This window comes from Oryzias latipes, chromosome 14 (genome assembly GCF_002234675.1).
Source record: "Oryzias latipes chromosome 14, ASM223467v1".
In the NCBI taxonomy this organism is placed as follows: domain Eukaryota; kingdom Metazoa; phylum Chordata; class Actinopteri; order Beloniformes; family Adrianichthyidae; genus Oryzias; species Oryzias latipes.
Window position 1 is genome coordinate 16,099,033 of NC_019872.2, and position 24,767 is coordinate 16,123,799.

A 24,767-nucleotide genomic window follows, 5' to 3' on the forward strand; every position below is an offset into this window, starting at 1 on the left:
GGTTTTGTCTCTGCAAGGAAACATCAGATTAATTGCGCACGGCTAAAGAGCTGCACTCAGCAGTCGTGTGCGCTGGCTCGTTAACAAAGAAAGGAGAATGGCACTAAGCAGCTGCAATGCTCTGTGAACACCTTCCTGCAACTTCACTTCAAGATAGACAACTATTAGCAGGTCTTGAACTCTCCCCTACTCCCACTCTTTTGTGTGCACAACATTTTCCTCCCAGGCCATGATATAGGGACTGAGGGAGTGATTCATCTGTCAAGCTCCTCTATTTCCTGAGAGCTGTTATCCTGCCATGTTCAAGGACTCTTTTAGGCCCAGCAGTGAACATACAAAGAGAAATTGAGAGCTGCGATGTACGCTTAGCTGATAAGTCTAGAAGTGAGAATTGCTTTTCTTCCAATCTAGCAGTCAGAAAGATTCGGGAAGAAAAGGGAAAGGCTAAAAAATACACAAACGGTTTCAAATAGGTCAACGACTTGTGTTAGTCAAGGAACACAGCATACTGCAAATATATATATGTTAATACATTAATTGGGCGGAAGTGGCTCAGGAGGTTGAGCAGGTCGTCCAAAGATCAAAGGGTAGGCGGTTCGATCCCCGCTCCCCCCAGTCAACTGTCGTTGTGTCCTTAGGCAAAACGCTTCACCCTCTCTGCTTCCAGTGTGGCTCCACTGGTGTGTGAATGCGTATGAATGTCCCGGTGACGGTCAGAGGGACCGTAGGCGCGAACTGGCAGCCACGCCTCTACCATCACCAATCATACATGAGGAGTGAATGAATAATGGACACATTGTAAGCGCTTTGAGCATCTGGAAAACACAGATAAATCTAATCCATTATTAGTGTGCTTTCTGACAAAAAAAAATCATGTTTGCATCAGACTATTTTTAAAAGTCACTGCAAGTGAAGTGTGTTTGTAAAAGCAGTTTGAATGCTGCAAAAGTTTGTGGGCATGTGAGTCTGTGGGTGTGTGTATGGTGACCTTATTGGTGTTGTGCATTCACAGAGAGCGTGCAGCTGAGGTGTTGGCTGTCTCCAAGCGTTCCTGCACAAACCAAACCTCCTCTGTTTCAATTCACTCCATCCACTCTGCCAGACGCCCAAAATGGCACCAATTGATCCATGAACATCCACGCATGCAGAGGCAGTGCCAGCCTAAAAGCAATGAAACATGTAAGCCGCAGATCCTCTGCTCTTTACTGCAGCACTGAGCTCTTTTCAGCTCCCAAATCGTGTTTGTGTGTAGAGAACACATTTTTCACCTGTTTCTAAAGAAGATTAATTTAAACTGATGCTTTTGCTTTTCAGCACAAACAAGCTGTACTGCAGCCTGGGTTTTGGGTATTCTAAATTTCAAATAAAGGCACATTTCTGCCAAAAAGAATGACAGGTTTACTTAAGCATGAAGTATTTTTCAAAAATACAATACAGTCTTGGTTAAAGGAGTGTATTATAAATGAATAATAAAAATGCTTTGAATTATTTCAAATGTATTAGCAAATGTAATCTGTGTGAAAAATCAAAGTTTTTTCAGGCTTAACAAGGCTATTGTGAGTGATAGCACAAAAACTACTCTCTATTTCAGCACCATGGACAGTACTGTGCTGTACTTGCCTCTTTTATTTGCTTCCTGAGTTTGTTCTCCTTGTGTTTTTCTTTTGCATACATTTTCTCTCATTGGCTAACATGGTACATTTGAAGAAAAAATATATATGTTTATATGGTTTGAGCTTTGGTTGCACGTTTTGGACTTAGATTTACTGTGAACTGGAATAACTGTACTGGAATAGTTGCTTTTGATGGTACATCAAGACCTTGTACACATTGCATTTTTACAAACTTGTGGGTGTCAATCAGTGTATAAACAGCATAACTGAGGTACACGTAAATTTTGTATAAACTCATTAATGTATTTTGTTTATAAGAAAGGACATTATGTCAATTAATTTTTGATCCAAATCTCAAAAAACTTCTGAAAAATATTGAAATTAACCACAAAAATCTATTTTAGAAACATAAAAAATAAACAAGTCTGAAACAAAGGAAAAAAAATGAGAGCTCAAATATAAAAAAGATATCTTTAAATTGATTCTGTTTGTGCCCTTAACATACCTGATCAGCATTGCTGATTCTTCTAAGTGACATGTTTTTTATAACAAACCTAAAAATATGATCAAATTGTAGGTAACCTGAAAGCACCAAGGAAAGACAAAATTATTTTTTAATTTTCTGGGCGTTCTGGACTAAGCATTTACACAAATAGGACATTGCCCTGTTAGTTTCCATCCATAAATAAATCTTTTTTTAAATTAATTCCCCTAAATGATTGTTATTCCACCGAAGACAAGAAAAGAAATGAATGCATTTAAACCCAGGTATGATTGACTGGCTTTTCTGTGCGGCTTAAGAATTGTTCTTTTCCTCTGCAAACCTAAAGGGTAGCCTAAGCTGTTCACAGACTAAAGAATGGAGGGAAACTGAAGATGGGCCTTTCGTCAAATAACTGCAAGATGCACAGAAACTTTTAAATTCAGCAGCATTTTTTTTTTCTGCCAGTCTTTATCGTCATTTCCAATGCTCCCTCTTTCCGTTACCATGACATAAGAGCAGGCCACTAATAGAAAGTGTGTCTGCTTGATTATTTTGATTATTTACTCTGTGCCTCTGCACCTGTTTCTGCTCAAATTCTAATAATCTGTTTTGGAACACTTGCTTTCAGGGTTGTGATGTGTCCTTTCTACCTCCAAACATAGGAAATGATAATTCACGAATCCGCTTGTATTTGCTGAAGAGATGAAGGTCCGGCAGTTAGTGCAGCTCTCACTGACAAACCTTCTTTTTATTTCCAGTGAGTCTTAAAAAATGTTTGCATTTATCTTTAGGAGCAATTAAAGTTTTGTCTAATACTTTTTAGAACCGGCTAAAGGAATTTAAGAAAAAAAAGCAGGAGAAATTTCCCAGAATTCTGTTAGCTACTTAGTTGTCAGTGGATGAGAAATAATCAGTTTGATTAGGACTTATAAAACCTTTGGCAGCAGTGGATGGTGTGGAGCCGCAGGGCTCCTCACAGTTCATGGATCAGAGAGCTCTCAGCTACATTGAACTGCATTCAGAAAGGGTCTCTTAAAAAAGGATTGTCTGCAAAAGAATTTCTTTACAATAATTTTGCAAATTAAATCCTATATATTCACCTACGAGCCTCTTTGTCTTTTGCACCTCAGCAAGCAGTCGTCTTTGGAAAGTCACATTCAGAATTTGAAATTTCTCTGAAGCGGATTTAGTGACTTTTACTATTTTTTTTTCTTGAATCTTGCCCAGCTTTGAGCACATCGTGACAACGTCGCAGTTCAGATGCCTGTGAGAGAAATTTAAAGAGGTCACCTTCTCAAGGGAGGGGGGGGGGTGACTGAGTCACAGTTGAGACTGCACACCAAGCTAAGCCGTCATGTGAGCCCCAGCCTAAGACTTTGGAGAAGAAACACAAGCCCAGCTGCCGGCAGACTGCCTCTCTTTCTCCCAGTCAGTCACAGAGGATGTAACTCTCCTGGTATTTCTAAATTTGATCAAATAGTTTTCCTTCCAGATTTAAAAATCTAGGACTCGTGTTAAGTAATTTAAGATATAATATCAGATATAAATCAGAAAGATATAATGCATTGTCTTGCCACAAAGACAAAGTTCTACTTCCCACTCGTGTCAGAATTCAAACCCTCTCAGTAACAAGCAACAGCCTATTGATTGTCTGTGTGGGTTACTGAGTTTGTATATTTAAAGGAATCCCACATCCAGGTCACTTCTGCTCACAAGCAATCTGTAAACTTTTCTATAGGTGGGAAAATGTACAGATATGTTTAGTCTATGTTTGCAGGCTTACAGACATAATGCAAAGAAATAACGAGATGTGGTCTGCCCTTGAGAGCCTTAAAGATCTAAAAGCAAAGTAGTGTTGAGTCATTTGTTTAAAAGGCTCCTTGAGGGTTGAGGCCACCTCCTGCAACACAGGGAACTGTTATATGCTGCTCAGTCTGGCCATGGCGCATTCTTACCCAGCAAGAATACCCTCATTTATGTGACAATGAAATATTTCTGGCAATGTTGCTGAGGAATTGGCCCAATTCATGTCAACAGCCATCTTTTCAGAGTCCATTTTTCTTTCACCGCAAGTAGGAGCCTTTGAAAAGTAATTGCATTTGTTACTTGATTAAAAGGTAAATTGCTGATTTACCTGATACTGCAGAAAGTTCTTCTGAACACACACAGCTAACATTAAAGTTTATTTTTTTTTTGCAAGCTGATGCTGTACTTTTGATTTATGCATCGCTGGCTTCAAGTTTTTTTTCTGTTTCTACAGAATGTTTTGGGTGATGAGGCAGTTATTTTGTTTGAGTCACATATGTTATTTTCATTACTTTAAAACAATCCATCTTTTATTTAGGTTACTTTGTATTTTTCACAACATGGAAGGCTCAGTAAAAGATAGGCAAAAAGATAGATAGTAAAAGATAGACTCTCACAGCCTCACTTGATTACAGCACATATGGTGTAAACAAAAAAAAATCAGCATTAATATCTGAACATATGTCCAGAAATGTTTTTTTCAGCCAACTAATTTAGGATTTGAGTTAAGGTGGACTATAGTTGATAAAGAAAATGCTAAGTCCCCATAATTTTTGTTTATATTTCTTTGCATAAATATAACACCTAGAGAGCAGATGAAATGCATGTATTTGTATGATTCATATCGGAATCTCTAAATGCCAAAAATGCACAAAACCTGGTCAAAAGTACTTTTTTACTGGTGAGTTTGTAGAGGTCTCCTTTAGTTAAAATCTACAAATACTGACCCAATATGGAAAGGGTTTTAAAATAAAATATGATAAATAATACTGCCCACTCAAATCATGTTAATGTAATTTTATTGACATTTTACATTAACCATATATTGAATATTTTGTTGAAAAGCTCAGGCAGAAAATTGTGAAAAAAAGTATGAGGCAAAAAACTAGCAGCATGCTTTTAGTTTTATTTCAGAACATTAAGAGCAGAAGTTCAGTCTTTGTTAGCATAGCATACCATAGTTTATTTAACATAAATCCACATGTGTAAATGTGCAAAAAAACAAAAGGGCTTAGCTATTTGCTGAACAATGTGTTCAACACTGAACCACATGTTCCATGTCACATAAAAAACACATTGGTATTTAAGAAATAGTACGCTTTAGATATGATACCTATTCCCTTAACTTCATAAAAGGGCTTCTACCTGAAACAACATTTAAACACTGAAGAAAAACCCAACCTTCAGAAAGTAAAAAGACCTTGTTTCAGGAAATTGTTTTTCTTATTTAAAGCAAATCTACCAATGGGGTAAGAATTTTTCACTTCGACCCAGGGGATCTGTTTCTGCTGTAAAGTCATTTAAAATGACTAAAAGCCAATGCATGGAGTGTGGCAGTGCGGCTTTTATTGTGTACTTCAGGATCATGTTTATAAAAAGCTGTTGTGTGTTTAGAAATGTGCATTGCACCACAAATGTCCAGGCTGTAAAATGAAACCACTAACAGGAACTAAAGGCTAAACTAAAGGTGCCAAATATTTTTGCCTCATCGCTGACATTGCTGAAAACTCAGGTACGTCCCAGGCCAGCACTGTGGTTTCTTAGTGAAGTATTACATTGTCATGTGTGTGATGTTTGATTTTTCTGGCTTTATATTTCTGCACCAGTATTCTTCTTGTTTGAATATGCATCATTCTTTCGGTCAAAATTTGAATAATTGATGGTAAAATGCCCTTGATGGTGTTCCTGCCTTCTGGTTGGAGCTAAAGGTACCATCTGTTTACAAAGTCAACCAAGACTGACTGTCAGTTGTTTGTGCACCTACTGATAAGAGACTGAGGTGCACTTTGACCCCAGTATTTCAAATGAGAGTACAGTGAATGTCACTTTCACATGATTATCTCAGTTTGGGGCTTTTGAACCTGTCTAGCTTTAACTGTAAGTTAACTTAAGAGCTTAGCATTAACAAGCGTTAAAAATGTTTAAACCCCGAATATCCAGCTTAGCTTAGAATGACAAAAAGACTGGAAAATAACCCTCTTAAGGCATTATCTAACATCCCCTTTAATCCTTTTCTTTGAGCAGCTACTAATACATTTCCAAATATCATGCACACTCCAGCTTATGATGTTCAGTGTCACCTGTTAGAGCAGATTCTCAGTTTCTCTTTCTTCCCCTCGAGAAATGAGGTCCTCTTCTCTGGATTTATCTTTTTGAGCTGATAAAGAAGTGTTTATTTAAAGTCTGGACACTGATGCACCCAGACATCGGTCATCTTACCGTCTTCTTATCAACCGTCTGACTCCGTTCCACGCCAGCCCTTTTGAAATACTCAAACCCTCCGAGTGCAAGTCACAGACGTGCTCCGCTCTCTGTGGATCCCTGAGCGAGTAAAGTGGTGGCGCACAGTGAGGACCACTTGTCTTTAAAGGCCATACCTGATCTGAATGCTCTCTGCTGAGCACTTCACTGTGAAGGTCACCAGCAGGAAGGAGGAGGAGGAGGAGGAGGAGGAGGACGGGGGGTGTCGGCTAAGTCACTGTGCTCTGAATACTTAGTAGCTCTGCTGGGGACATGTCAGCTCCCATGTCTGTAACACTTATCAGCAAGTGGCTGAGCCATTTGACAGCGACCAGGTCTTTCTGCTGTCGGAGCACTTTTTGAAAAGTATGGCTGGTTAAATGATTCATTGGTCGTATAAAAAAATACACGTGCAGCTGCACATTCTCACTGCAGTGCCATAAGATTATCCTCAACCATGAGTGTTAAAGATATAAAAGCTCATGAGCAGCTGAGTTCTCCTTTGGAAATTATTTTTCCAGTATAACTAAAACAAATGATAAGATTTTGGGCAGAAAATGTCGCTTTAATGCATAGCTTTTTTTTTTTTTAAATATAATCATGATAAATGACCCACAGTGATAAAAGTTTTCTTGTAGCTTTTGAAAGCTTCCTTAAATGAAGGTGGATTTTGTCGAACAGATTATGTGCTAATAAAGGATGATGAGAATGAAACCCTCTGTTGAGTCACATCAGACTTGTGAAGAAAAGCAGCGTGGAAGTGTGTGCAATAAGTCCTGAACAGTCCGTGCTTTTCCACTGCAGTTTTAAAGAGTTTATGATTACAATTTCAAAAGGTTGCATGATTTCCACAGTCGTCTTTCTTCAATGAATTTAAAATCAGCTGTGGTTCTTCTGGAGTTTGTTCTCAGAAGTTTATAGATTCTATGCCGAGTCAATAAGATCTCTGCAGACAGGCCCTCTGCACATGTTTTTTTTTGTTTTGTTTCTGCACAGCGATAAAAAGAGCAGACATACTTCTAAAGCCAATGGAGTGCTGTTTGATTGCATCAGTTTCATGCAATGCTCAGTTTCATTGAAGAAAACAGCAAAGTAAAAAGGTGCTGGGAGCTGTTCAAACAAGTATTGAAGAGGTTTGGCAAAGTGAAGCTGGACTTGAGGTGTAGCTGTGTTCTAAAGTCAGTCAAATTACCAGTGCAGTCGTTGAAAATCTGCACTTTTAAACTGTTCCATGGCAACAAGACCATAATATCTCAGAGAATTATAGAGATCATACAGAATTATATTGCAAAACTACCATTTATTGTATGATGAACCAAGTTAGTTTGAGGTTACCCATAAAAATTGGTTTTCTTCCGGCTCCAGTAAAATGAAGTCAATGCAGTCGCCATTTTTTCACAATATTGACACCACCATCATTGTGTGAATGAGTTTGTATGTGCAATTGATACTGTGAGCGTAAGACACTTTGGGCCTTCAGAGAAGGTCAAAAAGCTATATCATTAAACGCTATTTATCATGTTAGAACCAGGCGTCATCAGATTGGTCCACGTCGGTCCAGGTGAAGATTTCAATGGCAACTACTCCAGCCAATCAGGAGCTGCAAGGTCACACCCCTACCACTTAAAAGTGGGCTTAAAAGAATCTGTCAATCAAACGTTTTCAAACATTTGATGTAAGAACACACACTTTTATTAGGGGCATCTGATTGGTCAGTTTATAACTTGAATAACCTGCACTATAGAAAAGAATTCATGAAAAAGAAAAAAACAAGTAAAGCAGAGGGTGAGCAACAACAGGGCAAAATTTGTTGTTTCCTTTTTAATTATGTAAAACAACAGTTTCCCACACGTTGAAGATGCCGATTGGACAGATGGGTTTTTGTTGCTAAAGATTCTGATAAATACACATGTTTCTATTTGAATGTTAAAGAATAATGACATAAAGTGAATCAGCAAATTGTCCACAACAAACTTCTCTAAAGTTTCCGATTTTGAGTGCAGCAGCAACAACTGCTAATCCTGTCAGAAACTGCTTGGTTGTTGTCTTAACTAATAAAAGTAAAGGATTTTTCATTCATTCATTTTCTTAACCGTTTATTCCCTTTCGGGGTCACGGGGTTGCCGGAGCCTATCCCGGCCACTTGGGCGTAGGCAAGGGATACCCTGGACTGGTCGCCAGTCTGTCGCAGGGTGGAATATCCTCAATCACACATCCATTCACTCTCACACTCACACCTTTGGACAATTTAGAGTTGCCAATCAACCTATGAAGCATATTTTTGGACAGTGGGAGGAAGCCGGAGATCCCGGAGAAAACCCACGCATGCACGTGGAGAACATGCAAACTCCACACAGAAAGGTCCCCCATTGATGTTGTGTTTTTCATGTCCCCCAGCCGGGACTTGAACCGGGGGCCTTCTTGCTGTGAGGCAAGAGCGCTAACCACTGCGCCACCGTGCAGCCCAAGTAAAGGATTTTCCCTCAACTATATAATACAAAAACCATTCTAGTATAAACCAAAATATAATAACATATCAAAAAAGATGCTGTTCTTGCTGTACGCTCTCCTCCAAGAGCAAGGATCTGTTACTGACAAAAAAACAGTGTACATGGGTTTTACACTTCCTCATATATCACCAAGAGTGATGCAGCATGTGATACCTTAAAGTTAGTGCTGTCAGAGTTAAGAGTGCTGGCTCTGCTCTAAACAATATTTATTCTGCCAAGATACAATTCAATACAGTCCATGATGTGTTTCTGTCACAATCCGTTTTCCACAGCCTGAAATATTTAGCTCACTGTTTTTTAGATAATGAAGCTGTGCAAACATCTGATTGATATCATTCTGTGGTCACCCGTCTTCTGTACTCAGAGTTTTCCTGTGAACAGCTCTTTCTAATTTATACTCAGATAAAAATAAATAAATAAAAGTATGAAGCAAACTTATTTGTGTTACGATATATGAATTTAACGATGTGACAAAATGCATTCTACATATGAAATTTATCTTAAACGCTGAGAAAAGCCATTTTTCATATATTTTTAATAGAAGTAAACTGGTATTTAAAAGGAATGAGATCACAAAAGGATACTTTTTTTATTCAAATATTGCAGTATACTGGTCTTATTATTAGCAGTGGAATTGACAGAATTTAGGATTATTCCTGAATTTAAAGCTTGCAAGCTGTAAATCATCTTTTCATTTTGAACTGTTTTTTTATGTTAAAGCGATGTGCTTGTTTTAACAGTTTTATTAATGAACACTGTTCAATAGCACTAACTGCTTTTTAAAAGAACTCGCTGAAACCCATACATGTTCCTGTGACTACAGCAGAGGAGCTGCTCAAAACATGGAACTCTTGCTGAGAAAAGACATTTTAACAGAAGCATATCATGATAGAGCAGTGAGAATAATAGATTTGTGCCCTATAGTCATATTAGAAGCCCATTCTTGCCTAATATACAGACATAGGTGCCTGTTCAAAGCTGATTTGGATGCTGTCTGTCAGTAGCTGACAGTAAATCCTGAACCTCATGAGTAAACAGGACTTTTGGAAGTCCCTCAGCGGTGCTTTCTTTCAGTGTCACCGCTCAGCCAGGTTACCGTCTGCTCAGCTTCTTCCTTTCATATGTCTCATGCACTGATTCATCACATTGGGCAGTGAGCTCTGCAAATACACACAACAACCCTCAGGAGTCTGGATTTACTGTAGTGCATGTCATGCTGTTATGAGATATGCTAGCGGTAAATTTGCACGTTTAAATTCATCTGTCAGGCCGCTGACAGTTGTGACTGACTGACAAAGCACCAAAAGTAATGACACATAAAATAACACATAAAAAAATCTGTTGGGTCAAAATTTACCGAAAAAAAAGAAGATAAATATGTTTTTTTATCATAGAATTGATAGATATTCCAGTTTAAAACAGTTTTACCATGAGCAAAAAAGATCTGCAAAATAGGTTGTTTAACATCTGAAATGAGACAGAAAGTGCTGCTCCAGTGCAGTTAAATTAAAGTGTATTCACATACATATTTTTATTCTATTGGACATTTTTCCTTAGTTTTTGTCAGCTTGATCATTTAAAAATGCCCAAACACAGAATCAGGAAACTGCTGTTTACTTTTTGAATTTCTGTTTGGTTGCAGCTTTTGACCATTTTTTGTTGGTTTTCTTTAAGATTCAGATCAATAGTGGTGTGACTTACGTGTTCCTCCTCTAATCCCTCAGGTTTCGCCATCCTCCAAGCCATAATGGAGTCAGCTGTGGCCAATAACTGGCAGGTGACGGCTCGCTCTGTGGGAAGTATTGTGGACCCCACAGAGTACAGGCGCATCATCGAGGAGATGGACCGCCGGCAGGAGAAGCGCTTTCTCATCGACTGTGAGGTGGAGAGGATCAACTTGATCCTCCAGGAGGTACTGAGCCGGCTCAGTATGATTGTTTAGCCTGTCTGGATTGAAAGAAGTTACAGTTTGGGAACAAACTTTAGCAGATCCTTAAAAAAAAAAAAAAAAAGCCTGTTCTTTTCTCGTGTTATTTTGAAGCAGCATATTCATTTTCACATTCTCTAAAGTCAGACTGCTGGATTTTTCTGATCCATGCTTTTCATTTCCCTCCATTACCACCCAAAACTCTCTGAGAGATGATCACATTTTCCCAAGGTGTTATCAACATTCTCATTTTTAATTCATGGTGAAACAATCAGGAAGGCTTCAATAGACAAAGACTTGTGATGTCTGCTGTTTTTTGTGTTCCTGCATGTTGTGTGAAGTCACATGAGGCTGATTCACATGCTGAAATTAGACAGCCTGCTCATTTAGTTTGTTGGATAATTATCAGTTCTGTTTGTTGATTGTTAAGTGTGCAGCTCTGAAGCTGCAGAGAGCAAAAGACTATTTAGGTTTTTATTATTTTATAAAATTTGACAAAGGTTTGCAGAAAAGATTAACAAAAATGCTCTCATTTAAAAATTAAATCATTATCTGTAGTTTTAAGCTTTTGAATTAACCTCAAAAAGGAAGATTGATTTGACCCTGCAGGAGTACTTTGAGAAATACATTGAATATTTTTTTCACTTTTATTTTAACATTATTACAACAGATTTGAACTGGCTCAGACTAGCTTTAGACCAGGTTTAGACCATGGTTCTAAACTCATGGTTCTAAACCCATTCTGGACCCTGAGGACTTTTTGTTTAGTTTCTTTGCTTAAACGCACCTTCCTCTAATGACAGTCATTAAGTTATCCCAGGTGTGTTTTAGCGGGGTAACATAGAAAACATGCAGGTTGGTGGGCCCTAAGAACTGGAGTTCAGAAATCCCGGTTTAGGCTCCAAAGTTTAAATTAATTATTTGTGAACTGATGTCATTGTTTGTCTTTGCAAAGATTCTTATGTGGAAAAACTGTTTTGTTAAAAAAACGTGCAAACTCTTGAAGCAATTTATCACAGTGTGAAAAAGTTCATAGCTTCAAATAATCAAGTCAGGGTGATGATAATTTCACACCTATTATTTTTCTTTGCCTTTGCTTTTTTTTCAAATAACAATTTTTAACAAAAAGGAACTGTTTCTGCCATAAATAAGAGGCAAAAGAAATGTTGTGATTTCCCAGTAGACATGTACAGGTATTTCAAAAATGTTTTTTTAGGCTTTGATGGAAAAAAATTTAAATCTCTAAATTTGTTGTTTTCAGAAAACCTTTAACTATTTTATTAACTAGTCTTTTTAGATGTTTTTCACTCCAGTACAGAAAACGACGCAAATAAATAAATCATCAGGCTCTTTCCGATTTAAACAAAACTTAATTTTTGCCTGAAAACCTACTGCCATGTAAACCTACCCACATATTTAAAATGCATCTATTTTTTTCTGATTATTTTGTCCCACACTCTTCCAAAAAAATAAAAATAAAAACAAATCCCAGCAGAAGAATTCTGTCAGTCCTATTTGAAAGTGTAGGAGAGGCATCAGTATAAGTGATGCCTAATTTCATAGGACACTGCCTCCTGAGAACAGTTGCTGAACAGCTCAGACTGTTTAGGTGAATACTGGCAAATGCCCAGCTGCTGTCAAGCATATTTTAGTGCTGAGTGCAGTTTACTTACTGTAAAAAGAGTCTGATTGGTAAAGTGCTGCCCTAAGGCTTGTTCTTCTAGACTATTTCCTAAAACCACTCCTTGATCTAGTTCACTACAAGTATAAAAGTCATCTGTTTAAAGGAAAACCTTTGTTTGTTTTCATTCTGCATTCCATTAATAAGGGACAACCTCTACACTCCGTGTTTAAGGTTGTGCAACTTTCAGTACATTAATGACTGTCTTTTCTTTATTCCATCAAATAGTATAGAAATTTTTACATTCTTGTCAAATTTTAAGACCCAATATGACAAAAAAAATGTATTTATTCAAATTGTTGTGAATCAGGAGCAGACAAAAATACAGTTTAAAAATAAATGTAAATGTTACTTTAAAACGACAATTGTTGGGCCATAAGCGCCCTGCTCTGCTCCATTCTGATGCATCCACTTGCAGACAAATAGATCCATGTACAATAGATCCATGTACGTCTTTATTTTCCTCATCTGAGCTTGCACCTGACTCAAAACTGTACGGCTCTAATCTGTTTGCTCAGCTGTTGGACAGAACAAGTTTAAAAAAAAAAAAAAAAAAAAACTGTACGGCTGGATAGCTTTGATATTGCTTGCCATTTTTGTTGCACCAGTAATGTTAGGTTGGAGGTGTAAGGGGCAGTACACTAGAGAGAGCGTGTAAACGGAGAGCTCTCAGCAAATGGGAGATGAAGGCGGAGCAAGGTTGCTCTGTGTCAAGAGTTCTGCCCACAACTTGGAGGCAAATTCTTAATAAACGCTTGCCACTCTGCAGAAACGATGTCCAAGAAAACGACACAGGTTTTATATGGGATACAATCAGCAAAATCATAATTAAAAGACCACTGGGAAGCTTTTAAAATAGATCAAAATGCTATCAGAGTGGGACCTTAGGTCTTGACATGATCTTGTCTTCCCATAACCTGTGATGGTACATATTTTTTACTAAGATTCAACTATTATAATTCATATGAAAATCTTTCTTAAAACTTGCATCCAGTTAAGCATAGTTTTTCCACAGATGAACTCCTGTTAAAGGGAAAAATCATGACATAAAGTACAAAAAGGAAATTTGATTCATTAGATCTATGCTGTTGAGAGATCTCAAAGGATACGTGCAATATGCTATATAAAAGTGACCAAATAAAAATGCATGAGGTGGGGTTTTGTGATGTACACAACTAAAGAGAAAAGGATTTCCATAGAAAAATATTTGCATGATTCATTTGTACTTGAAACCCTTAGGTATAAGTAGATCCTAACTGTGGCTCTTTGGAAAGAAGTATGAAGGCTTTGAGCTTTACTCTACAGAGGTGTTGCTCTGTCTCCTTCTACCCAGAATATTTTTGAGGTCTAAATGTTTGCCTTATCTGGTATTTAGTATTACTTTAACACAGTTTTTTGCTTAAAATCTTCTTAAAGGACCCTGCGACAGACTAGCGACCTGTCCAGGGTGAACCCTGCCTTTGTCCAATAGTAGCCAGGACAGGCTCCGGCAAACCCCGTGACCCCCAAAAGGGAAACAGTGGGTATAGAAAATGGATGGATGGTCAGTCTGTGACACGTCGGGTTGTTTAAATCATAATCCCTTTATCTGCCACAAATGAACGTGGCATCACAGACAGCATCTGCCTGCCAAGAGTCTCTCCAGATGCTCCAGAGTGAAAAGCCACACCTCACGTCTCTTGAGAGTTATTCTCTCATTCAAGCTGGGGCATCAACACTTGCTTTAGTGTAATATCAGCTCCAATGTAAGTAGGACACACTGTCCCATAACAGCAACAACAATGAGTCTACTATAAATAGCCTACCCTCCTAGCCAGAGGGAAGATCTCTCATGAAGGCGGAAGTGAGCAAACATAACCGACATCACTCAGGCATCAGAAGGTAACACGTATTCACTTGATGTTGCTTTCAAGTGCACGAGATTATCTCTCCATCTCACTTGATATGGAGACAGTCATCATTCAGGTTTGGATGATTACTCATCTGCTTTTGCTTGTTGATGACTATGTTGTGAGCATTTCTTCAGCTGCATCAAGTAAAGTAAAGATGGAGCGACAGCACCTTTGAGGCTTCTCATCAATAATTGAATCTCGGTAGATTTGTTGTTGCCCCCTAAGAGGATCCGTCACCTCCAGCCTCCTGCTGCACGGTGGAAAGGCAGAGCTGTGATAGCTTGTGGGGTCCTCAGAGTCTGGTTCTGCAGAAAGAAATGAGAGCTCTGCTGAAACCCCAGTGGCACACTGATTCCACATTCAGTAAGCATGAAAGTAACATCTGAAACTTCATGTGAGATCACATGATGATCCTTGGAGTCAAAGATTTTCTGGCATTTGTTCATGTCTGAGGCCTTTACAGCTTTGGAAAATGCTGCTGGTAGAGCTTTTTCTCAACCCTTTACAGAAACATTTAAGCAAAAATACACAACCAGAGGACCACAGCCAACCTAACACGCATTTGCTGCTTTACTGACAGTGCTAAGCACCACACCACTGCGCTGCCTAAATCAATGCCATCATCTCAGATAAGAGATTCAGATTTGCTGAGACAACTTCAAACCTACTTCCCTTCCTGACAGCCCTCATGAGAGCAGAGAAGCCGATGAGTCTCCTCTTGGATAAACGGTCAATTTGAGCAGCTTTACAACCTGAAACTACAAAGTCCTTTGATTTGGAGGACTGAAAACACCAAATAATCCCGATTCTCTTTTTAAAAAAAAACCTTATGTGTGCATGTGTGTGTTCTGTTTGCAGTTTTCCTTTCCAAGGCATAATATTTAAGAAACCTTTGGAGTGTGAGTTGTGTAGACTCAGGACAGTGTGGAGGAGAGATCTTAGTTGTCGTTTTGCTTTAAAATCATGTCACCCATCATAAAGTGGAAAAACTCTTTATTGTTTGGACAATCTCAAACATAATTAGAGGAGCAGTTGACGAGTCTCGGATGAATTTGACTTTGTCACATGAAAGATTGGAATTCAAATCACTTTTAATGAACATTTGCCTGCTCATTTTGATTAAAAAAAACGTTTTTTTTAAACAAATATTCTTATTCAAAATTTATTTTTACGCATTTTTCACAAAGTTTCCTTTCTGTAAATTTAATTTCCAACCCAGAATGTTTCATTTCAACATCCAGCTATTTGTTTTCTCTTGTTCATCACATCCTTACAATCTGCAGTCCTTCTTATATCTTGTTGACATTGAAGGTGACGACATCCACCGTGTCTTTGTGCAGATGACAGGACTCGAAGTCAGGTTGAAACTACCTTAACGTGCTCCCCTACTATCATGGCTTTCTGTCACTTAAAAGCATACGTAGCATTAACCATCATCAAAACGCAATTCAGTGCTTTAGGTTCAGCAGAAGCTTAGATAGTTTTCCACCTGCCTAGAGGCAGAGAGCTCCACAAAATGACGTCATCGTGTTTATTGTCACATGAAGACAGCTCTCCAAAGAAAGAAAGAGCCAGCGGACTGATGAAGACTGTTGACATGTTTAGCGATCTTCTGCACTTTCATGCCGTCCATCAGCAAACATGTCAAAAAGAAAAGAAAAAACGTTTCTTCCTCTGGGTTTAACCAAGTGTTAGCACATACCTTGGTTATTATTTAGCACAAAAAAGTCATAAATAATTGTTTTTTATTTTTTAGACTTAATTTAACCATCATTAAAAGTGTGAGATGTCATTTTCAGAATAAGTGTCAGATTTGTTCAGTTTATTTCAAATTACGATTTACGAAAACTACTGATCCCTGTTGGAACATTAATATCTACATTTATGTATGTTGACACTGAAAGCATGATTCTTTCATCCGCTTCATTTACCACTCAATATCTACTCTATACTGTATTTGATCAATTATATATGAAAGAGTGGCTTGAAAAGTGGGATTATGATGCTGCACCTTGAGCTATGTCACATCCAACAAAGAGCATTCTATACCGCTAATTAAATTTATTTCATTTTTGTGTTTTCACTTTAGCTATTTAACTAGAAATCTGCATTGGAAAAGGAAAATCTTTGGTCTCATAAATAGTACGGTTTTCTTTATGTCAGCTTGTTTGTCCTAAGGAAACACTTAAGAAAACAAGTTAAAGGAAGACACACATATAACTGCAACCCAGAATATTGCAATTTTATCAACCTGTTTTACTAACTAAAGCTGCCAGTCAATAAAATAAAAGGACTGAATTCCAACAGTATTTGGCTAGTAGTTGTGCATTCAGACAAATGCTCTTTGTTGGATTATTGATTTTTGAGGCAAAGTTTTGCTGGAACATTTCTCTGATATTCCGCCTTATTCTTCCTCATCATTAACCAGATTCTTTTCCTCTATACTTTGTCCAGTTTTGAGTACTAAAGTAATAATTAGCTGTATAAGAGGACAGTTATGAGCTTCAGGATTTTGTGTCCTACATCTGAGGAAGGCACGTGACCAGTCACTGTGAGGAAAAGAAGCCTTCATCAGTGAGGAGTGAGTCAAATCCTCTTGAAGGCACTTGGGCAGACATCCAGCTCTGCACAGGATTGTGGCTTCAGCCTGCTTAATTAGAAACTGTTCCCCTGGGAATTTTTAGGCTGATGCTCATGCTGCTCAGCTTGGCTCAGGCCGGCCAGCAAACCTGCTCCTCCTCCTCCACAGTGGCAGGAGGACAGACAAATACCCGTTCACAGTTGGCTCTTTTTCTCCAAAGACACCTTCAGCTCTGATTCTGCCCGCAGCAAAGACATGACCACTGTTTTATGTTTCGGTTTTTGGTGTTTAAAACTTACATTCAAAGAACCAGAAATGAAAATAGAAGCTGAAAAGGATTAATCCACATATCTAAATGTTTCTTTTAAATATATGAAGTTTTTTTTTGGCTCTTTCTGTGGCTTCATCTGAATATGAGATCATAAAACCATGACCTTTCTGAAAATAGGAAATAGATGAGATAAAGAAACCCCACAGTTATTGGAACCCACTCAACACGCCCGTTGAAGAGCTAAACATTTGGCAGCTGCCTGTCAGTCCAAACACTAAATGATAACCCCATAACAGTTTTTCTGATTATACAAAAGACATGTTCAAACCAGCCTCCAGTTAGACAATATGATATTAAATATTACAAACAAAGACTGACTTGTTTGCTCAACAACTCATAAATGGATACCTGCTGAAGTGAAGCTGGCTCCAAATACTTTTCTATCTCAAATGTGCTTCAGTCAAGAAGTTAAAAACCCACATAAAGAAAATGTTTTTTGTTTTTGTTTTTAATTAATTAAGCTCAAAAGTGCATTTCTAGGGATGTTTTTGTTCAAATAGTCATGAATCAGGAGCAGATGAAAAAATGCTGTTTAAAAAATGATTTGTGATGTAGAAAACGCGCTGGGCGGGCTACTAGCTCCCTGCTCAGAGGTCTCGGCTATGGGGAGGGGAAGGGAGGCGGGGTTGCTCCATGCCAACAGTCCCGCCCACAACTTAGGGACGAATTTCTAAATAACTGCTGCTTCTCTGCAGAAGATATGTCTTAGAAAATGACAGTTTTTTTTAAAATCACAATTAAAAGACCACTGGGAATGCTTTAAAAAAGATCAAAAGATGATTAGAGTGGGTCTATAAAGCTTTGTTGCTAGAGCTCAACACAAAAGTAATTTTGGATTTAGCTCGTGCTGGTTTGCAGCGCCTTCCGTCCATGAAACCAGGGTTCGACTCCGGGCTGCTCCCTGTTCCCTTCTCTACCCCTGTGCCGGTTCCAAGCCCGGTTTGAGAAGGTTGCGTCAGGAAGGGCATCCGCCGTAAAACATTGCCAAATTTACCATGCGACTTGTTCGCTGTGGCGACCCCTGATGGGAGAAGCCGAAAGAGGAAGTACTTAATGTAATTAACAGCAGTTTTTTACACTTAAAAATGACCCTTTTCATTAGAGCTGATTTAAGCCATATAAAATGTAAAATTGTGCTTTTTTTATTTAAAAAAGAGCAATTTTCTTAGTTTCACTTTGCTAAAAGTAAATTTCCAGATATGCTTTCCTTTTGTTTTTTTTTCTTAAATCCTAAGCCTCCGTTCTCATAACACAGACACATGCTGTTGAGGATTACAGCAAATACCTGTCTCAATTTTCACCTGGTGGCTTCACAAACAACCATCAGAAACATCTGGGACTGATGGAAACCCTACTGCCACACTTTATCATTGCCAGATTGACTCCCACTCTCCTGGTAGGTTTCCATCAGCCCACAGCTTGACTGCATGTAGATTGTTCAATTGTCTGTTTGGGAGGATCTTCCTCATAGATGTTGATTTTAAGGTTGTTTTTTTTCTAGTTTTGCTTTGTGGAAACTCCGAATGCCTTTGCGTTTCTGTCTTCCTCTGACAGTAGCTGAAGAAAAGACTTTATTGCACCTTGACTTAAGTTTCCATTCAATAAGCATTAATTATTAAAACAGTCAGTTTGCCTGTCTCGCTGCTTTACTCTCAAGTATTAAGTTTGACTTTTCCTTCAATTACTGAATAAGCAACATGTGAGACACAGATTCTGTGGAAAATCTTGTCCTAATAAGTTTTATACTTTTATCTACACTAGTGCCTGACCTATCCCAGGTTCCCTGAGAATGTGAGCAGCAACAGAAAGCTGTTATCCCAGGAGAAGCTGAAACTGGAGCACCGAGATCCTAAAAATATTTGTTATGCCACATGCTTTTTTTCTTCTTCATATCAGAGCTGCCGACAGAGGAAGCAGTACATCCACCGGCAAATTGAGTGTTGCAAATTTCACATGGAAATGAGGATGGGAGTAGATTAAACAATAGTATGAGGGCATGAGATTACCAAACTAAAGACTTTTCAAAGACATTTTTTATGCTATCAAAGTCACTTTTAAAAGCAGACTGAAGAGCAAAACCAGCCAAAAAATGTATCCTAACTTCAAAATCTGCTCTAAATGCCAGTTTACAGGTCTATTGCCTCTTTAAAACTGGAATTTTGAATCCTCGCCTAATTATTTTACTTCCTCTTTCAATTTGGGTAACATGGATGTTAAAATTATAAAATAATGAGCAAAAAAGACAAAAAATTTAAAAATAAATTCTTATTTGATTTTTATCAGTGTCTTGTTATTCTTATCCAGAGTAACAGAAGACAATCCATCAGTGGCAGTTATTGCTGATACTGAATAATGGCAATCATTCATTTAAAAAAAAACACACATATTTTGGTACCTGGACACCTTTTCACCTTTTTAATCTAAAGTTAAAGTCTGTCTTTTTGCTGATTGCATAAAGTTTGGGCTCTCATTGTTTTAAATTCAGTTGTGTCAGAGCCTGCAGATTAACTCAAGACAAATCCCTGACTTTTATCATCTATTTTTTTTCTTGCTTTGGGAAAACTGAGTTTTCAAATGGGTCTTTTTATTTTAGAACAGCTGTCCCTTGCCACGCTTAATGCCCACTCACGCATTTATGATTCAGCTGCCAAGAGATTCTGTCTTTTATAGAAGTCAAATATCAATCAACTTGAAAATAAATACTTGGATTAAGTGCAAAAAAAAAAGCAATTGAAGCCTTTTGGATCAACACAGAGCTGCAGTTATGTACTGCTTTGGTTTGGTTTAGTGATGCTCTAATCTGTAGTGAGCATTATTGTCTTTGTTGGATGTACACACTGAATAAATCATCAGATTTTATTTATTCATACTTTTTCTCCCATCTCACAGAATAGATGTTGAAACAGAAGTGTGAGCTGCTTTTTTGCTCATGTGTGTGATAAATTCAGATTCACAAGTTCATAAAGAGCCTTAGGGTGAACCAAACCACTGAGTCCCGCTGCCAGGCATATGCCTTCATTAGTGTTCAACTACTTGTCCTGGAAAGATGTTATGACAACAGCATTCTGAAAAGAACGTCGTCTTGGCTACCTTTTGTGGTGAGTTTAGAAGGCTGCTGAGATTTTCCAAGGTTTACAGGTGATCTAATAACTGTAGTCATTGTTGGACTGACTCCAGCAAGCTGCACATCTCCATTAATTCACCTGAGGCTGTTGTCTGTGCCTTAGAACTTTAACGATTGATCAAGAAATCAACAAATTGATTTATATTCATATGATCAAACCAGATTGATCTGTCTGAGAAAAGTTATTAATTGTAACAACCTATACCATTAGGAAATTGTTTCAAAATTGAATAAATAGAACATAATCAATATAGGAAAATACAAGTTAGATTGAGGCCCCATAGGTTTATTTTGCTCTAACGTAAAAATGACCAGTGCCATCATAGTGGACCAAACACACGTGATGCCAGAAAAAAATTATCAAGCCATCATTCCAGTCCAATGTATAGAAACACTTTGAATTTTACAAATAATTTATGTGACCATATGATTGTTATCAAAAGGTTTTGTTTGTATTAATTTTATGTGTGGGATGAACTTTATGAAACTAACTGTCACAAGAACGGGCAGACAGATGAATCCAATTGCAGCAGGTTTTATTAGCACAGCTAAAAGTCCACAAAGCTGAATCGGGGTCGGGCAGGCAGGAGTCAAAAACGAGCATGGGAGCATCAGAGAAGAAATAGGATATAACACTCTATAATGCAGGCAGAGTGGCAACAACAATACTTTACACTAAGTGAGTCAGTATAGTGCTTAAGTATACTGTGAGTGATTGCAAATAAAAGGCAGGTGTGTGGCATACAGGACCTGTGCGCAGGGGTTGTTGGGAGATGTAGTGCACTCAGAACTATGGAGACGGTTCCCGCTGGTGACCAGACAAGGAGACAGAGCTCTGTCTTCTGACACTTAAATTTGACTGGATTTTACATAAATCGACCTGTCCAGGGCGTTCCCTGCCTTCGCCCACAAGTGGCCGGGATAGGCTCCGGCAGCCCCGTGACTCCGAAAGGGACTAAACGGAATAGGAAATGAATGAATGAAAGGATTTTACATAAATTCTTTTTTACTTGTTTGTTTGAAAACATATTTAATATTACACTTGATTATTTTGCATGAAATACAAGGAATCTGAAAAACTTCACCTGCACTGTTAAGTGCCCAGGTATTTCTCTCTGAGTCACACTGATGGAAGTTTTGACTGAAGATGTCCTGGCTCAGTTTTAGGAACCGTGTATCAGATCGTTCAAAATGAACCAATAGACATTGAACTGTATTAACAACCACAAATAATGATTCCAATCAAATCAGTGAAATGAATCGTTCCACACCCACTGTGCATCCATGTGCTGTGTTGCTACCTTCTCCCCAGGGTTAAAAAAGAAAGCAACAACTTTAAAAAGTATGAAGTAATGTTTTACTTTCAAGTAAAAGTCTTTATGTGAGAATGTAATATTAAATTGCAGCCCTGAAAATCTGAACAGAAATGAATCAGTTTGAGAATGTGACTGGATTTATTGCTCAGATGTTTAAACCTGTCACCGACTCAGCCTTGAGGCTTTGAGAACCTTCTCCCTTTGGAGGTTGTTATGAGCCCGTAAGGCAGAAGTAAGCAGAAGGCTTTAAACTGAATGACCACGAGTGAAAACCGTGCACAGGGAGGTTTGTGCCTGTTTGACTGAAACCACTGTTTTCAAGTCAGACTTAATGAGAAGGAAAATAAAGACTACATGGATGTTTTTTTTGTTTTAATAAAATGCATTGTGAGAGATATCACTATCTCAGTGGACGATTTCTGTGGCCGAGTGCTCTTATCAAGACTGTGGAGGAGTGTAAAAAAATAAAGTGCGGAGAGAATAAAAAAATAAAAAAAACTTTCCACCCCCACAGTTTCTTTTTGAAGCTGCGTGGTCGGTGATGGAGAGAAAATGAGTTTTTACCAGCACAGAAGTTGAAAGAAAACAGCAAATGGAGCTCTGTCAGTTTCTGCTGCTTCCGACAGGTGAAGTCCAACATTTCTGGGTTTAACGATGACTCGCGTGCTGAAACTTGCAGATCACCGCTGCTTTGGAAGAAGAGGGAGGTCTTCCAGAGCCATGACCTTGTTTTATATTTTGAAGTTAATGAAAAGGAACAAGGCCTGTCATTGCAGTTTTTCCCAACTAGATGTGTGTGTCTCTCATACAAACACACTAATGTGCTCACATGCTCCTTGTGGTCTGTGCAAATGCTGTGCCTTCCCTAAATATTTTGACTCTGCAGCTTTTTGTTGACGCTTAGTCGTCTTTGCACTCTGACTGTTGTGAATGTGACTCATCGTGTCTTCTGCTCTAACTTGTAGGTGGTGACCTCAGGAAAGAACAGCAGAGGATACCACTACATCCTCGCCAACCTGGTGAGAGCAAGCAACAACTCAACACAACAGTAAAAAAAACAAGTGATGCAATTTGGTGCAACATTCAAAGCACACAAGTCAAACAAATAAGATCTCAGTGGACAAATTGAAGCCCTTTTGAGTTGTTAAAGATCTTTTTTTTTTTTACTGTCAGTTTGCTGTTCTCTTTGCTCTTAGGGTTTTTCAAACGTGAGCCTGGACAGGGTTTTTTCTGGTGGGGCCAACATCACAGGATTCCAGATCATCAACCCAGACAGCACTGTCGTCCAGCAGTTCCTCCAGCGCTGGGAACGCTTGGATGAAAGAGAATTTCCAGAAGCCAAAAACACTCCGCTGAAGGTCAGTGAAGCATAGCTGCTGATGATGCACTTGATGATGCAAAGACTATCTCAGCACTGTTGAACTTTTAAAGTTGGAACTCTCCAACTTTCAAGAGAAAATATCTAAGTCTTCCATGTTTATGAAGAGTGTCTTTATCATCACTATCACAGCTGTAAAAGAAAAAAGGATGTGCTGCTATGACATTGTTGTGTGGAGCCGCTAAGGCAGGGGTGTCAAGCTCATTTTCACCGAGGGCCACATCACCATAAGGGGCCAGACATGACTTATACATGTAACTAAATGTAATGAAAAATAAATGTAACTACTCCTTAATGTTAAATTATTTATTTAGTTATTTATTATAACTTTTTAAAGTGACAATTACAGTTGCATAGAAAAAATACTTTTGTTTGTTACTCTAGCATAAATCCTTTTACATTTTATTCTGTCAGGTTAGGTTATATGGACAGTGTTTAAGTCCTAATGTAAAGTTGTCCAATCTGATATTTCAAGTCCAATTCCCCCTAGATATGAATAAATACACACCAATTTTTATTTTTATTTTGATAAATTAAAAACTTTTATGCTCTTGCGGGCCACATAAAATGACATGGAGGGCCACATTTGGCCCGCGGGCCTTGAGTTTGACACATGTGCGCTAAGGTGTTTTGTGGATTTGTTGTGGCTTTTTGTTTCAGTACACATCAGCCTTGACTCACGATGCCATTCTCGTGATTGCTGAGGCCTTCCGGTATCTTCGACGACAGAGAGTAGATGTTTCTCGCAGGGGGAGCGCTGGTGACTGTCTCGCGAACCCAGCTGTGCCCTGGAGCCAAGGCATTGATATAGAAAGAGCCCTCAAAATGGTAGGAATAACTCTCTTACCTTGGAATTTGGACTATAGTAGTCCCTCATTTATCGTGGGAGTTACATTGTAAAAATAACTTAAAAAAAGTACAATCACAGATGTTTTAGGGCTGTGTCTTGTTTAAACTCTCAAAGTTCTTTGAAAAATAAGTCCTGAATTAAATTATGAAAACAAAGATCTGAGCATGATTGAAGATTTATGTAAATTCTATGTACACATTCTGTACAGGATGCATGGCACAGAGGAGATTGACTAACAAGGCCAACAGCCAATGAGGGCGCAGAACATAGCGCAAGAAAAAAAAAGCGAAACGGCACTGAAAAACATATGAGAAACAGCTAAACTGCGAAAGCTGATTTACAACACAGCGAGAGAACACTGCAGTTTAACAGCAAAAACCAAAGTTTTAAAATAAATTTTGGATCACTGTGTGCATTATGTTCAGAAACTCAGTCCTGTAATGTATAGATTTAGTTTAGAATAAACCAATAGCATTTATTGCCATGCAAAGATTTTGCTCAGGTGCTGATGCCTGACACACACTATTCTTCTCTTTGCACACGGCAGGTCCAAGTACAAGGTATGACAGGAAACATCCAGTTTGACACATTTGGGAGACGTGCTAATTACAGCATTGATGTGTATGAAATGAAACCTGCAGGTCCCAGGAGGGTAAGAGCGCTCAGCCTTGAGAACATCTGTCATAATTTAATTATTGTCCTTAGCAGGTCCTGCATGTTATAATAATATCTTTATATTTTTTAGCTCAATTAAGAAAAGACATAAAGGTTTTCTTTTTTTCTTTAAATTTCAGCAAATTAGAGGGTGCACATA

General features: G+C 38.3%; 1 protein-coding gene and 2 long non-coding RNA genes across 8 annotated transcripts in view; 1 reads left to right on the forward strand and 2 right to left on the reverse strand.

Annotated features, from left to right (window-relative positions):
- The window catches only part of LOC101158221 (glutamate receptor 3), a 77,568-nt gene that overhangs the window by 24,410 nt on the left and 28,391 nt on the right, over window positions 1-24,767 (forward strand). For all 6 annotated transcript variants that reach the window (XR_909990.3, XR_002291684.2, XM_011483618.3 and 3 more), the window contains 5 exons: window positions 10,598-10,785; window positions 22,691-22,744; window positions 22,922-23,083; window positions 23,764-23,931; window positions 24,501-24,605. Coding sequence is in view for 4 of the 6 variants with exons in the window: in XM_011483618.3 (XP_011481920.1) it covers window positions 10,598-10,785; window positions 22,691-22,744; window positions 22,922-23,083; window positions 23,764-23,931; window positions 24,501-24,605 (677 nt within the window). In the remaining 2 variants the exon portion in view is untranslated. The remainder of the gene's footprint in view (window positions 1-10,597; window positions 10,786-22,690; window positions 22,745-22,921; window positions 23,084-23,763; window positions 23,932-24,500; window positions 24,606-24,767) is intronic.
- LOC110016392 lies at window positions 9,381-10,661 on the reverse strand. Its single transcript, XR_002291687.1, has 2 exons — window positions 10,575-10,661; window positions 9,381-10,033 (listed from the first exon to the last, which is right to left on the reverse strand). It is a non-coding gene; the product is annotated as an uncharacterized LOC110016392 (long non-coding RNA).
- On the reverse strand, window positions 14,356-17,721 carry LOC110016391. The gene is made up of 2 exons (XR_002291686.1): window positions 17,634-17,721; window positions 14,356-14,678 (listed from the first exon to the last, which is right to left on the reverse strand). It is a non-coding gene; the product is annotated as an uncharacterized LOC110016391 (long non-coding RNA).